The sequence below is a fragment of the Diabrotica undecimpunctata genome, chromosome 5 (genome assembly GCF_040954645.1).
Source record: "Diabrotica undecimpunctata isolate CICGRU chromosome 5, icDiaUnde3, whole genome shotgun sequence".
NCBI classification, from domain to species: Eukaryota; Metazoa; Arthropoda; class Insecta; order Coleoptera; family Chrysomelidae; genus Diabrotica; species Diabrotica undecimpunctata.
In genome coordinates this window covers 99,576,143-99,591,067 of record NC_092807.1, presented here as the reverse complement: position 1 = coordinate 99,591,067, position 14,925 = coordinate 99,576,143, and the positions used below count along the sequence as shown (strand labels likewise).

General features: G+C 32.7%; 1 protein-coding gene across 6 annotated transcripts in view; it reads left to right on the top strand.

Annotated features, from left to right (window-relative positions):
* Window positions 1–14,925, top strand: part of nemy (cytochrome b561 family member no extended memory) — a 286,552-nt gene that overhangs the window by 267,494 nt on the left and 4,133 nt on the right. For 5 of the 6 annotated variants that reach the window (XM_072532338.1, XM_072532340.1, XM_072532343.1 and 2 more), the window contains one exon: window positions 6,618–12,357. The exons of the other annotated variant lie outside the window; for it this stretch is intronic. In XM_072532338.1, coding sequence (XP_072388439.1) covers window positions 6,618–6,768 — 151 coding nt within the window. In that variant the 3' untranslated portion in view covers window positions 6,769–12,357. Of the gene's footprint in view, window positions 1–6,617; window positions 12,358–14,925 lie in introns of those variants that run through there. 6 annotated transcript variants of the gene reach the window in all.

The window sequence follows — 14,925 nt, the reverse complement described above, 5'->3', positions numbered from 1 at the left end:
AATTTTATGGTCGCCATAATCGTGCTACCGAGAGGACTAGTCGCAATATGGTTGACACTTATGATATGAGTCGACTGGTTCAGTAAACTAGAAACAAACATACATATGTCGATGAAATGCAAGATCTGTCGAAAACATCGCGCTGTCCATGAGATTGGGCAGGCCAATCCGAGCCAGTCGATTTCACGTCGCTCAAAAAACTCGGTCTTTCACAGCTCACAACTAAACGAATTTGGCGCCATAACGTTGTTCTGCATTTATTTGTACAAAATGCAATGAACCCATAAGCAGAAGGTAAACAACCATAGACAACGAAGCGTGTTCGCTGAATGAGCACGGGCTCTAATTTTCTAATTAAAACTATATCGATATTGTACCTATCTCGTGTAATTTGTTTGAGCTATAGATATTAAATAAAACTTTTTTAATGACTGATGAAATGATACATTTAAACCTCAAAGAATTTTTGTACATTCTCCAACTGATCATATAGACAATAACAACAATGATTATCAGTATTTTCTGACCTTGAATTTTTAAATAAAAACTTTTTTAGTTTCTGTTTTGTAATCATGAATGTGTTGCTTGTGTGAGTCCATTTCAAAAGGTAAAAGAAATAATAAGTTAGACTTACTCACAATCAATTTAATTTAACTAATCGGACGACCGGTTTCGCTTTCTATAATATGCAAAGCATCTTCAGGTCACGATACAAAGTTAAAATGCTGAAAATAATAATCCCATATTAGGGTGTTGTCTGATAAATATAAAAACAAAGATAAAAATAAAAACATAGGTAGGTGATATAAATTATATAAATTACAGCAATTATGCCAATATTACATGTCTGTGGTTTTATAAATGAATAAAATGTTTAAGCAGACAAGGTAAGACCCACAAATTGGTAAAATAGTCTATTAAACTGTAATGAATTATAATAAACCAATAAATAAACATTACTTACATGCCGGTACACTATTAATTGATGATGGAAAGAACATGGTTCAAACTAACTTGGATTGTTGATTGGAGAACTCAGGTCAACTATTGTAATTATTTAACAGTGAACGGGGAAGTTCTTGAGGAGACAGATTGTATGATCTTCAATGGATGTACAGATTTGTGGGTGTGCAATTGTATAATCTTGTAGTTATCAAAATTTCTTTGATAAAGTTTTGCAATATCTGGCAAATTATTGTAAAGTCCAAAAATTTTTATGTTAAAATTAAATTAAGACACTTTTACACACACAGAAACACACAGAAAACACTTAAAAAACGGGGGACGAAACAGACATTTAATTTAAAAGGAGAGGATTTCTAAAAGAACTACATTTCTTAATAGGAGACAATGAGTTTTTTATGTGCTGTATATCAGATTTTAGAGGTAAACTTGACAAATGTAGGTTAAAGTGTGACAGTTCTTTATGAAATAAGCTGATATTAATAAAATCTAAAATTTTTTTTTTTAAATTTAAAAAAAAAAAAAAAAAAAAAAAATTTAAAAAAAAAAAAAAAAATTTAAAAAAAAAAAAAAAAAAAATTATTTCATAAACTGGATAACTTAACTTACAGCATTTAAAATAGAAGAAGAACTGTCACACTTTAACCTACATTTGTCAAGTTTACCTCTAAAATCTGATATACAGCACATAAAAAACTCATTGTCTCCTATTAAGAAATGTAGTTCTTTTAGAAATCCTCTCCTTTTAAATTAAATGTCTGTTTCGTCCCCCGTTTTTTAAGTGTTTTCTGTGTGTTTCTGTGTGTGTAAAAGTGTCTTAATTTAATTTTAACATAAAAATTTTTGGACTTTACAATAATTTGCCAGATATTGCAAAACTTTATCAAAGAAATTTTGATAACTACAAGATTATACAATTGCACACCCACAAATCTGTACATCCATTGAAGATCATACAATCTGTCTCCTCAAGAACTTCCCCGTTCACTGTTAAATAATTACAATAGTTGACCTGAGTTCTCCAATCAACAATCCAAGTTAGTTTGAACCATGTTCTTTCCATCATCAATTAATAGTGTACCGGCATGTAAGTAATGTTTATTTATTGGTTTATTATAATTCATTACAGTTTAATAGACTATTTTACCAATTTGTGGGTCTTACCTTGTCTGCTTAAACATTTTATTCATTTATAAAACCACAGACATGTAATATTGGCATAATTGCTGTAATTTATATAATTTATATCACCTACCTATGTTTTTATTTTTATCTTTGTTTTTATCTTTATCAGACAACACCCTAATATGGGATTATTATTTTCAGCATTTTAACTTTGTATCGTGACCTGAAGATGCTTTGCATATTATAGAAAGCGAAACCGGTCGTCCGATTAGTTAAATTAAATTGATTGTGAGTAAGTCTAACTTATTATTTCTTTTACCTTTTTCTGTTTTGTATTTGCCATTTTCAATAAGCACTTTTATTGTATAAACATTACATAATACACTTTATTTTTATGTCTGCCCTCTTTGCTAGTTTACAATGAACTACTACAGACGTATTTGACTCTAAAGCATCTTGGCAGGTACTTCAAAACTGAACGACCGGCTCAGGGTCCTATTAGAAATATTTGCCAATGGTGCATTTACGAAACAAACTCAATTTATTAAATTATGATATAATATTAGGGAGATCTTTTATATCGGTCTTATTATTGATAGAATTTTTATCTTTCTATATGTGAATAATTTCCAATATATATCTTTTATTGTAGTTCTATTCTTTTTACAAAATCTGTACATTTTCAAAATCAAAAGAATAGCTATTTCCTAGAAAATGCTTAGCTAAGGCTGTAGTAATTAATTTGTTAATTTATACACCATTTTTGTGTATACCAACCATTAAATATTATAAACTAGGTATTTTGTACTCTTAAAAAAACTCCACTTCCACTTCCCGACCTCAGATCACCAATAAATTATTTTTATTTTGTTTCATTATATTTTCTTCCTTTACAATGGGTTCCATTATGTTTATGGGGTTAAATTTTTTCGGGTTCAATTCTTCGGCTAATTAGTTAGTTCGAGATCAATTATATCCGATCTTTCTAGATAAATTCGAATCATATAAATCTAAGGGCAACATAGTTATTATTATATGGAATTATAAATAAAAATATTAGTTGATGTTTTTTAAGTAGAGTCGACACTGATACCCGATTTTTTTGTGTTCTGCCAGTGTAAAGATTCTTTGAGGTATTTACCGTATGGGTGGGCATGGCTTTTATATCTCCGCATAACTTTGAATGCACATGCTGAAAGCACAATTACGCAATCGCGTATCCAACTTTCATTTGGTTTTAATAAATGAGTACTTAGCGTAAAAGTTAAAAGTCAAGGACTACCACCGTCAAGTTGTTTTCATAATGTAACATTTTGCCTAATTAACAATAAACAATATAGGATGTCTTATTACAAATATTATATAAAGTATGGGATATATAAAAAAATTGGATTTGCAGTAAAACATTCTGTTTAGAGCAAACATTGAAAAATTATGTCTTTAGATTTTCATTTTGACCATATTTTATCTAGACCACACGTTGCCACAAGTTTTTAGGGAAACGGCCAATTATATAAAAAAACTGCATCGGAGTCGAAATAAAAAATTTAACAAAGCAAACTTATAAGAACTTCTCTTAGGGACCTGTCCGTTCCGAACGTTGGCGATCATTCTGGCTATGATGACTTTGTTGGTTGCTAACGTATGGTCATAAAGTTTTGGGAAAAATTTCACCTGGTCTGATTGAGAAGCAAAATGCATTTAACAAAGAAGGCCATGGAATTGAAATGTCATCAGTTATTGACATTTAATAAACAAATCAGAATATTTTGGTTTGTGCTCTGCAAAATGTCTTATACAATTGATATTCGTCGAGCTGTTTATAATATGGTTGGGCGAATGTCGAAACGAGATATTGTTAATATTTATCGAGATCAAAACATAAGCAAATCGACAATTTATCGCACAATCAGGGAATGTGAAGAAGGTATACCATGTGTTAACTTGCGTAAAAGTGGCCGACCGCGGATTTTGAACCATATAAGAGAGACAAGACTGATTGAAGCAGCTAAGAACAAAATTGGGGTCTCACAGCGAAAACTGGCCAGAAGATCTCATGTTAGAAAGACTACAGTATTCAGAACCCTATCGTGTAACAATATTATGTACCGGAAAAGAAGGAAAGCTCCAAAATACACAGAAGATCAATTAGAGAGAATTCCGAGATGTCGCCGCGCGTTAAGGCGAGTGCATTTCGTCAACAAGTTGATCGTGATGGACGATGAAAAATATTTTACTTTATCCAACTCTGAGATGAAGGGTAACGATGGGTTTTACACGAACGATTACGAAAATGTACCTGATGAAATAAAATTCAAAAGTAAGAAAAAATTTGAGGACAAAATTTTGGTATGGTGTGCAATTTCTGAGGCTGGCTTTATCTCACAGCCCTACATTGGTGTTGTTCGAGGCGAAGCCTTAAACGCAAATATTTATATTCAAAGATGTCTCTCTAAATTGCTTCAGTTTGTGAACACACATCATGCAAATGATCAAATAGTCTTTTGGCCAGATCTTGCTTCATGTCATTACGCGAGGATCACAAGGGACTGGTACGAAACTAACAACATTACCTTTGTACCGAAAGCAGACAATCCCCCCAACCTACCTCAGACTCGTCCAATTGAAGAGTTCTGGGCAATATTAAGTCGGAAAGTCTATAATAACGGATGGGAAGCACAAAAACGGGAACAGTTAAGACGCCGCATATATACAAAAATTAGAGAAATTGACGCCGAGGTCGTCCAAAGGATGATGCAACGTGTCAGGAGAATTATTAGGCAAATCGAAATTAATGGTCCCTTGTCTATCATTTGAATTTTGATTTATAATAAGGATAGTTAAGTTAAATTGTTGAATAATTTAATAAAAATATAAGATTATTGTGGCCGTGGTCAGAGTTATATGCTTTTGAAATTTTTCCCAAAACTTTAGGACCATACGTTATACGGAATAGCTGTGTTGAGATCTTTCTATAGCATGATCTATAGTTTTGACGTAGTTGTACTGTGAGACACGTTCAATTCTCATTTGATTCACATACAGATTTGCTTCAATTATGTTTTCCTTGCTAATGATCTTTAGCCTGGCTTTGCCGGTGTTTATATCCAGTCCATATGTTGTACTTTTTTCCGTTATTTTGTTCATTAAGTTTTGCAGCCCTTCTATGGTATTAGAAAACACTTTTGTATCATCTGCATACCGCAGGTTATTGAACTTGGACTCCATTTATTGAGATGCAATTATCAATATCTTTTAGAGCCTCTTCAAAAATGTGCTCCGAATACACATTTAATATCAATGGTGAAATTATGTACCACTCCACTTAAGATTTTGACCTGATCTGTATATTCTCCATCTATTCGGAGCACCGCTGATTAATTTCAATACAAGTTAGCTATTATTTTTAGGTCTCTTCCGTCAATCCCTATCCTCTTCAGTAATTCCATAATTTGTTTATGCCTGACTTTATCATAAGCCTTTTTTAGTCAATTGGGCAAGCAAAAACATCACAGCTGATATCGAACGCTTTCTGGTAATCTATAAAGCATAGGAAGACTTTTCCTATAAAGCATAGGAAGATCTTTTTGCTGATCTCTGCATTTCTGAAGTAGGACAGTTAAGCCATAAAGTGCTTCTCTTGTGCCAAATCCTTGTCTAAAACCGAACTCTGTGGGGCTAATGTCTCTTTCACATCTGTTGTATATTATTGTGTGAGTTATCTTTAAGAAGAGTTTTAGGACCTGGCTCAATAAGCTGATCATTCGGAATTGGTCGCAATTACGTTTGGGTTTTTTTGGGATTGGTATAAAGGTTGATTGAAGCCAATCCTGTGATATTTGACCGGACCCATAAATGTCATTAAAAAGATCTATCAAGGCGTCTATATTGTCTTCACTCAACATTGTTCGAACCTCTATGTATATGTCGTCTCGGCATATGCATACATGCCTACATATCGGTATTACAGTTAAATCGATAATGTTGAAAAATTCATAATCAAAATAGTTTCTATAAACATAACAGCATCGACAAATATACGTGGATAGAACCGATTCTCCAGACAATCAGTGATTAATTATATTATCAGTTGAAAGGCCTCTCGGCTAAGAGTAAAACACATTCCGAAAATCAATCAACTGCAAATGATCGTGTAACGCGCGAAGTTAGATCAAACCTAAATAATCTCAGAGATAAGTCGTCAGCATACTCTAAACTAAACGTAAAGCACAATAATGTCTTAGTTATCCGGCATAAATACGTACTAAAATACAATTGTATAACAGAAATTATAGCGGATATATTTTTTTCGTTATACCTATATTCCATACTTTATGTTTATTTACTCATATACATATTTGGTAAAACTGTTGTAATTGTTTATGTTTTGCAAAATTGTTTAATTGTTGTAATGTATTTTTGATAACATCATAATATAACATTTGTTATGTTACATACAGCATTGCATATAGCTTGCTTCTTATTGTAATGTTCGTGTTATCTAATTTTTTGTTATTTTGCTTGTCTAGCACCAGATACTCACTTCATGAGGAAGAAGCTATAATAGTAAACACCATTGGCATGTCGTTGGTTGCCCTAGCTATTGTCATAAGTTATATCCTTCAGAGGGACGAGTTTCGTTTTAGGGCACACATTCTCATACGTTCCGGCGATCTCTGAGGAGATTAGAGTACGCTGCATCGTTCGAAAGCTTTACTTGTATATGTGTATAAATAGAAAAATAAGAGGTCTGCATAGTCTTTTAATCGATATAGTAGATAAACACAATAACTATAGTGTGTTACAAGTAATACCTATTTTTAGTCTTAAGTGGAAAAATGTATTTAACTGATATTTATTTTTTAAACACAAAATTTAGGAACAATTATAACTTTGTTTAATATTAAACACAAAGACATTTAACTAAACAGTTATGCACAATAAATAATTAACATATACACAGTTTATTTAAGTAATGTTGGCATTTACGTCATCATATGAGTGTTGTTAAATATATACGTAGACTATAAAGAATTTTTTTTCCATTCTATAGTCATCTTCGTGTAATACAAAGAGGGCAATATGGTGCGATCTCAAAGTTTAAGATTAATCTCAATCAAATAAAAACTTCACTATTCAGCACTGTTTGAACCCACTTCTTTGATTTTTTGATTTGAGTGGTTAAAACTGAGCCGAATTTAAACAGTGAAAAGGAAATGATAAATGCTCTGGTTTTGTGTGTTTTTGTGATTTAATTGTCTTGGTTGTAGACCTCTTAAACATGCTTACCGAAATTATACAAAATCTATCTTGGCCAACCAAGAAATTAATCTTGATCATGTAACAAGGCACAATATATACGACTTCCTTCGGCTCATAATAGATGGTAAGAACGAAGATACATTCGGGTCAGAACTAGAACAGGACTTCTGGTTGAAGAACATCCAGGATTGGATGCACACGATTTGTTAAGGAATGCCCAAAAAGAGAAGAATTTACCAACACTGTCAAAAATAAAGTATTTAAAGAAGGAGCACGTTGTAAACCAACTGGCCAAGAATCCTGTAGTTGATGACCAAAACTGATATTGTTTCTGATATAAGTGAAAAGTCCACAGTGTCTTGTTGGATAATTCTCGAATTAAACGGAAACGAATAACAAATAGTTGGTAGGTACCTTAAATGTCTGTATGTATAGAATTTTAAATGATGACCTGGAAACGAAAAAATAATCGTCATGTTAAGTGCAAGGGTTGCCTATACCAGAACAAAAACGAATACTAATTATTTCTTTGGGCCTTACAAGGAAAGTGTTAGGTTTCTTTTTCTTTTTCCATGACTTTTTACTACTCAGACTCCGTCGGTCTACATGTAACATGAATAAGAATGGATTGATTACCACCTGGGGTAGATATTTTCGTCTCGATCCGACCGCTTTCGTCTATTTGACAAGTTAGTTGCAGTGGCGCATCCAGGGGGGTTTTGGGGGTTAAAGCCCTCCTTCCCCAGGGCCCTATTCCGACACTGTTACTCACACATTTTAAGGACTCAAAATGAAGGTAACATCATAAAAAAAAATTCGGTGATCAACCAAAACTCCCCCCAGATGCAAATTCTAGGTGCGCTACTGGTTAATTGCATTTATAACTTATGACGTTAATATATCCAGTGTTATTTCATAGTTTATAGTCAGCTGAATAGATAATGGAAAGACTAAATTCATGATTGTAACAAAGAAGCTATACACCAATGTGAATTTAACCATAAATAATCAGCCAGTTGAAAGAGTTACGTCCTACAAATATTTAGGGGTTTGCTTCACTGATACTAATGATCAGACAAGAGAAATCAAGAGGCGACTAGAGATAGCGAGACAATCGTTTGTCAAAATGAAAAAGTTCCTATGCAGCCGGGACATAAATATAAACTTAAGAACGAGAATGTTAAGGTGCTATGTTTTCTCCGTTCTGCTGTACGGCATGGAAGCCTGGACACTGAAAAAGATAAACATCAAAAACATTGAGGCATTCGAGATATGGTGTTACAGGAGAATGTGGAAAATACCATGGACAGAAAGAGTAACAAATCAAGATGTTCTGCTGAAGATGGGAAGAAATGCGAAGGCATAAAAACCATACAAACGAAAAAACTGGAATATCTGGGCCACATAATGAGAGGAGAAAAGTACTCTCTGCTTAGACTCATAATCCAAGGAAAAATCTCGGGAAAGAGAAATGTGGGACGTAGGAGGATTTCCTGGTTGCGAAATTTAAGGGAGTGGTATGGGTGCAGTTCAATACAGTTGTTCAGAGCTGCAGCCAACAAGGTAAAGATTGCTGTGATGGTAGCCAACCTCCGATAGGAGACGGTACTGCAAGAAGAAGATGAATGGATATTTACATGTATTATTTTTATCTTACAATGTCGCATAAAAGAAATATTAAAAATATAAAATTCCAGATACTCTCTATATGGACTATAAATCAAATAGACATTAGCTGAGCTGGATAGAAAGCAAAATACGTATCCTGTAATGATTTCCGGACCATCAGCTTAATGAGCCACATTTTAAAATGATTTCTAAAAATCATATATCAAAGGATATATAGACTATGCGAAGAAAAAATCAGCCGTACACAATTTGGTGTTCGGAAGGCAGTGGGTGCGAGCGAGCCTTTCTTTAGCATACAAGTGCTATTTTAACGATGTAGATATGTGAATTGCGATATTTATGCATGCTTTATTGATTATCATAAAGCGTTTGATAAGTAAAACACGACAAGCTGATGAAAATATTAACAAATATTGGAATAAACACCTGTGATCTAAGAATTATTAACAATCTTCAGTGGAATTAAACATCGTCTATCCGTACAAAGGCAGGAGAATCCGATGATATTAAAATCAAACGTGGAGTCCAACAGGGATGTATACTGGTACTCCTGCTATTAGATACTACCTGCAAGAAAATTGAGGCTTTCGAAATATGGCTTTATTGTCGACTCCTGAAGATATCCTATACGGACCACATTACTAACTACAACGTTTTATTAATAATGCAAAACGGAAACGAGTTAACCACAATAAAAACAGCTAAAAACGAATACCTCGGTCACATCATGATTAAAAGCGAAACATATTGGTTGCTGCAACTAATTCTACAAGGAAAAGTAGAAGGAAAACGAAGACCAGGAAGGCAAGGATTTCCTGGCTGGCATTTCAGCCAGGAAGCAGTAGGAGCAGCAGTGTGCAAAGTACAGATTGATAAACGATTTTATTATCCTTAATTACAAAACATCCTTTAAAATTTTTGATATTCTTAAATATTTCAGAAAATTTCTGAAAATTCATTTTCTGTTAAATATTTATCTTTTATCATATTTAATTTAATATTTTTCCATATTATACAATCGAAAGTTTGTATTGTACCCATTTTGGTATTTATAGCTATCGTATCTTAATAATGTGAATTATCGTTGAGAATATGTTGACCTTTTCTTATTTTTCTATACATGTTTAGCATTAGCATTATGAGTACAATATAGCCAATCTCTTGTGAAAATTTACCTATTCGGGAATAGAGAAGAAAATAATTTTATTAGAAATATATCTTAAAAGGAGATATATTATTATTATACTTATCTTTGTTTACAGTACTGTACCTTTTTCTATTTGTATAGTAGTAAAAAGTTTCTTATGGAACTAAATCAATCCCCTAAATAAAACTGTTATGTAGTATATTATTATGCCACAGTTTTAGGGATTTTTCTATTTACCAAGTTAATGTTTTACACATTTGGTAGTAAATCCACCTAAATCAATGTAAAAGATATTTTACTCTAGATAATCTCTAGCAAGCCTTTTTTGTAGGACGATTTATCTTTGTAATTCAAGTAAAGTTTGTTTAGCAGTAAATGGTTATAATAAATCCAGACATTAATTTGCTTGAACAGTTTGTTTAACATCAGTAACCATTTTGTCAACGTAAGGAATTCAGATTTTTCTACTATTTTGAAAATTACAAAAGTAGTCACTAACATTATTGTAACTTACTAAAAAAATGGTACAAGTGACCTCACACTTTGACAAGTGACGTATGATGGTTGATACCAAAGAATATAGACGCTTATATTCTTTGTTGATACTTTATAAATGTAAATGTGTTACCAGTGGCTCCATCTATATGTCAGATATAACTCCGAGATTATCGTTAGCAGTCGTGGTGTAAAATTAGTGAGTCAATCTCATAAGCTAAAGTAGAGTTCGATAACTCATAAGGCAATTTTTTGCTTATTTGTGAAAAAAGTATATAAATTATAATATATAGTACACGAATCGTATGTCCATCAGGACTCATTGAAATTATGGCTCCTTGCAACACTTGATATGTAATATGCTATTAATTTTTATATTTAAATCACTTACATTTACTTCAAAAACATGATTGGTTCTATTGTACAGTTTCTGTGTATGTATGTATAGCTATGTCTCTTTGTTTTTTTTTATATTTACATGTTTGATGTATATTTTTTTTAATAAATCGTGTTACATAGTTATAAGTATATCATAATAGTTTTTAATTAGTACACCTTTTCTTCTTAAAAATCAAGTAATCAAAGCAAATGGTGGATTTCAAATAATCGTTCTATGGACTCTGTGTATTATACTCTTTGTTTGGACTCTTTCGTTTTTCTTTATTCCCATTAATTTGAGGCCGAATAGCTTTTTATGATTTTTTTCTTGGTAATTCTAGTTTCTTTACTTATTACAATCATAGACCAAGAAATATTAAAAAGTCCTATACAAAAATATAGATTTTTGTCACTAATATAAAGAGAATTAATCTTAATTGTTAAATTGGAACTAATTTATTTAACGTTTCGTCCCTCGGATAGAAAGCTGTTGTCAAAATGCAAGTTCTAAAAAATTGAACAAACTGTTTTGTTTAAATTTATAAAACTCTTATTTTGTAAACAACTTCCGACTTAAAGGCCGCAACCTAAAATAAATTAAACCTCATTATATATAAATGACTATATCTATCAAAGCTATAGAAGAAAACAGAAGTGTAAAAGCGCTGAGGGTTAAAATTCAAAAATGGAGAAGGAAATCTTCCAACTTAAAGACAAAAATGGAAATATAGTCTCAGGTAGACCAGACATATTATATATAGTGGAAAATATTCTTGGAATAACACATCAAAGACACATATTCCAGAGCTCATCGAAAAGTCAATACAAAAGATTCAGAATGTATAATCCGACGATATACCAGATTTATGATGGAAGGAAATTCAACATGCCCTCAAAAATGTGAAACATAATAGAGCCCCGGAGAAAGAGGGTGTAGTCATTAGGGGAAATAAACTTGGAGGTCCACTTCTGATGTTAAGAATCCAAACACTTTTTAATCTATGTCTGCAAAATGGAAACTTTCCAAATTAATGGAAAATTTGTTACAATCCTGCTCCACAAAAAAAGGAGATAATTTATATCTCGAAAATTATAGGTACCTTAGCTTATTTGACCACATACACAATATCTTTAGTGAAAGGGTTTTTGTAATAGTTTATAACATTTAACAACGAAGATACAAAGAAATCGAAGAAAAAGAAATAAAAACAATAAAAAAGCAAGCATATACCAGACCAAAAAGAGCGAAAATGATCAAAATCATCAAAATGAGAAAGGTCCAATAATTCGGCCATGTAATGAGAGGACCTAAATATCGCTTACTCTGGTTGATCATTCAGGGCAAAATCGAAGGAAAACGCTGGGTCGGAAAAAAACAACTGTCCTGGCTGCGTACCATTAGACAATGGGCAGGTCGAACGGTCGAGGAATTGTTTTATCTAGCTTCCGACCGAGAAACATTTCATCAGCTTAATACGACGATAGCCAACGCTTGAAAACAAGCACAGCACCAAAGAAGATACCAGACCATAGAGGACTTGAACTAAAATATCAATACGTAAAGAACAAATAGCAGAAATCCTCCAACCATAGTACAATTACCTTGATCGGTACAAATCTAAAACTGGTATCAAAGATATTCACCAATAAGCTAAATGAAAAATATATAATTTGTGAAGAGCTCTGTATAAAGAAAATAAAGTGTCCATTAAAATGGGAACAAGAATCATAGGCTAGGCTAGACAACAAAAGGGCTCCTGCTGGGTTGTTCCACATCTCCAACCCTGTTTAAAATATACTTAGAGAAAGCCTTGACTACATGGAAAAGAAAATGCGAAGGCATGGGAGTACCGGTACGAAACGAATACCTATATAAGTTAAGTTTTGCAGACGATCAAGTAGTGATTGCACAAGACCAAAAAGACCTCAGTTACATGATGAAGAAACTACAAGAAGCATATACCAAGGCTGGCCTAGATATTAACCTCGCGAAAACAGAGTATCTATCTACAAGTGAAGAAAACATAGAAGATCTACAGATTGACGACAACGTAACAATCAAAGGAAAGAATAAATTCAAATAATTGGGATTTATAATCACGAAAACGTCAACAGCAGAGGAAGAAATTAAGCAAAGATTAGGACAAACAAGAACAACAATCCGACAACTTAACTCAGTATGGTGGGATAGACACCTAAATATGAAGGCAAAAACAAAGATTTATAAAACATTAGTGCGAAGTATTATGACATATGGGGCTGAAAATTGGATTATAAACAAGAAAAACAGCAGTAAGATAGTAGCAACAGAGATGGAATGCCTGCGAAGATGCTGCAGAGTAACAAGAATTGATACGAGAAGTAATGACGAAATAAAGCAAAAAACATCAATAGAAACCGACATACTAACATATATAGAATAATAAAGACTAAAGTGGTATGGACATGTAAGAAAAACTAGCGACAGCAGATGGATTCAGAGCAACAAAACTTTCGACGAAATAGGTCATCAATAGAGTCTGTATTCATAAAGCCTAATACCAGGCGAAGAAGTTGTACCAATATTATTTCCCCAATCTTTGCTAGGTTCAATTTTAAACTAGTCAATTTTGTTTCTTGTTTCATTTCATTCTTTCTCAGATTAATTATTTCAATAGCAATTCAGTTTTATGTTCTCGGGCAATATCTTTTCAAGATATTGCAAGTTTATCAAGAAATTGATTTTTTGTTCATATAATTTCCCAAAATGGGTAGATGAGGATGGTAGACAAATAGGCGCAGCAAACTGGCAACAGTTGGCAATGGATAGAACTGACTGGCGTAATAGACTTGGGAAGGTCGAGGCTCTTTTATAGGGCTGTAGCACCAATGATGATGATGATGATGAATTTCCCAAAAAGTTACTGTTTATAGAACAAACAAAAAAACAACGGTCAAAAATACTTTAAAAGAACTTTTTTATGTTCAATGAAATAGATTGCAATGATGACTAGACCCTAGAATTTGAAAGGTAATCTAGAAATGCATGTTATTTGTAGCATGACACATATTTTTGCATGATTTATGGTGTTGGGTTACATTTTGGTCGCAAATGATCTTTATTATACTTTTTAGTTTTCAAACAAACATTAACCTTCTCAAAACTATAATGAATACTGCCAATTCATTGCACAAGTATATGATTCAAATATGAGTGGTTCAAAAGTCTGGAAACTCCTAATTATCTCTTAAAAGAATGGTCCGAATTATATAAAAACAGATATACACCTTTTTTGCAGCATATAGATTTAAAATTTGATGATTGTAACGTTACCAGATTTATATATATTAAATATAATCTTCAGGATTTAAACCGGGTGAACGAGAAGGCTAATTAATACTACCTAATCTACCAATCCGTCGTCCCGAAAATGTCTGATCTAAAAAACGCCGAGCCTTTACACCAAAATAAACTGGAGCTCTTAAATACTTATACAGAAAAAGAATATTAGTGAAGATTGCTGAGAATGAAAAACTCAAAAATAACATAATTAATGCAGCAACAGAATCACTTGATGAGAGGAAAGTAACAAAGACATACATATACATCAAAAAAGAAAACCCCATGGTTAGGAGAGGAAGTGAAGACAATAAGTGAAGAAATCACTATAAACGAATAGACAAATAAAAAGAGAACATTGTTAGAGCTTCTCAAAACAGTTGCAACACACAACTTCTACGGAATATAAAAAGAAATATAGACAATGATCTACTGATCGTCTTCCTATTGGGGAACCGTCTCTTGCTGTCTTCACTACTCTATTTGTTGTCATTCGGATTATTTGATCGTTACAATCTACTTCCTACTGGAAGACCACGAAAACGATGGAACGACAACTTACTAGAGACACATTAAAAAACAGGCAGTCATGTCTGCACAAAAAGAA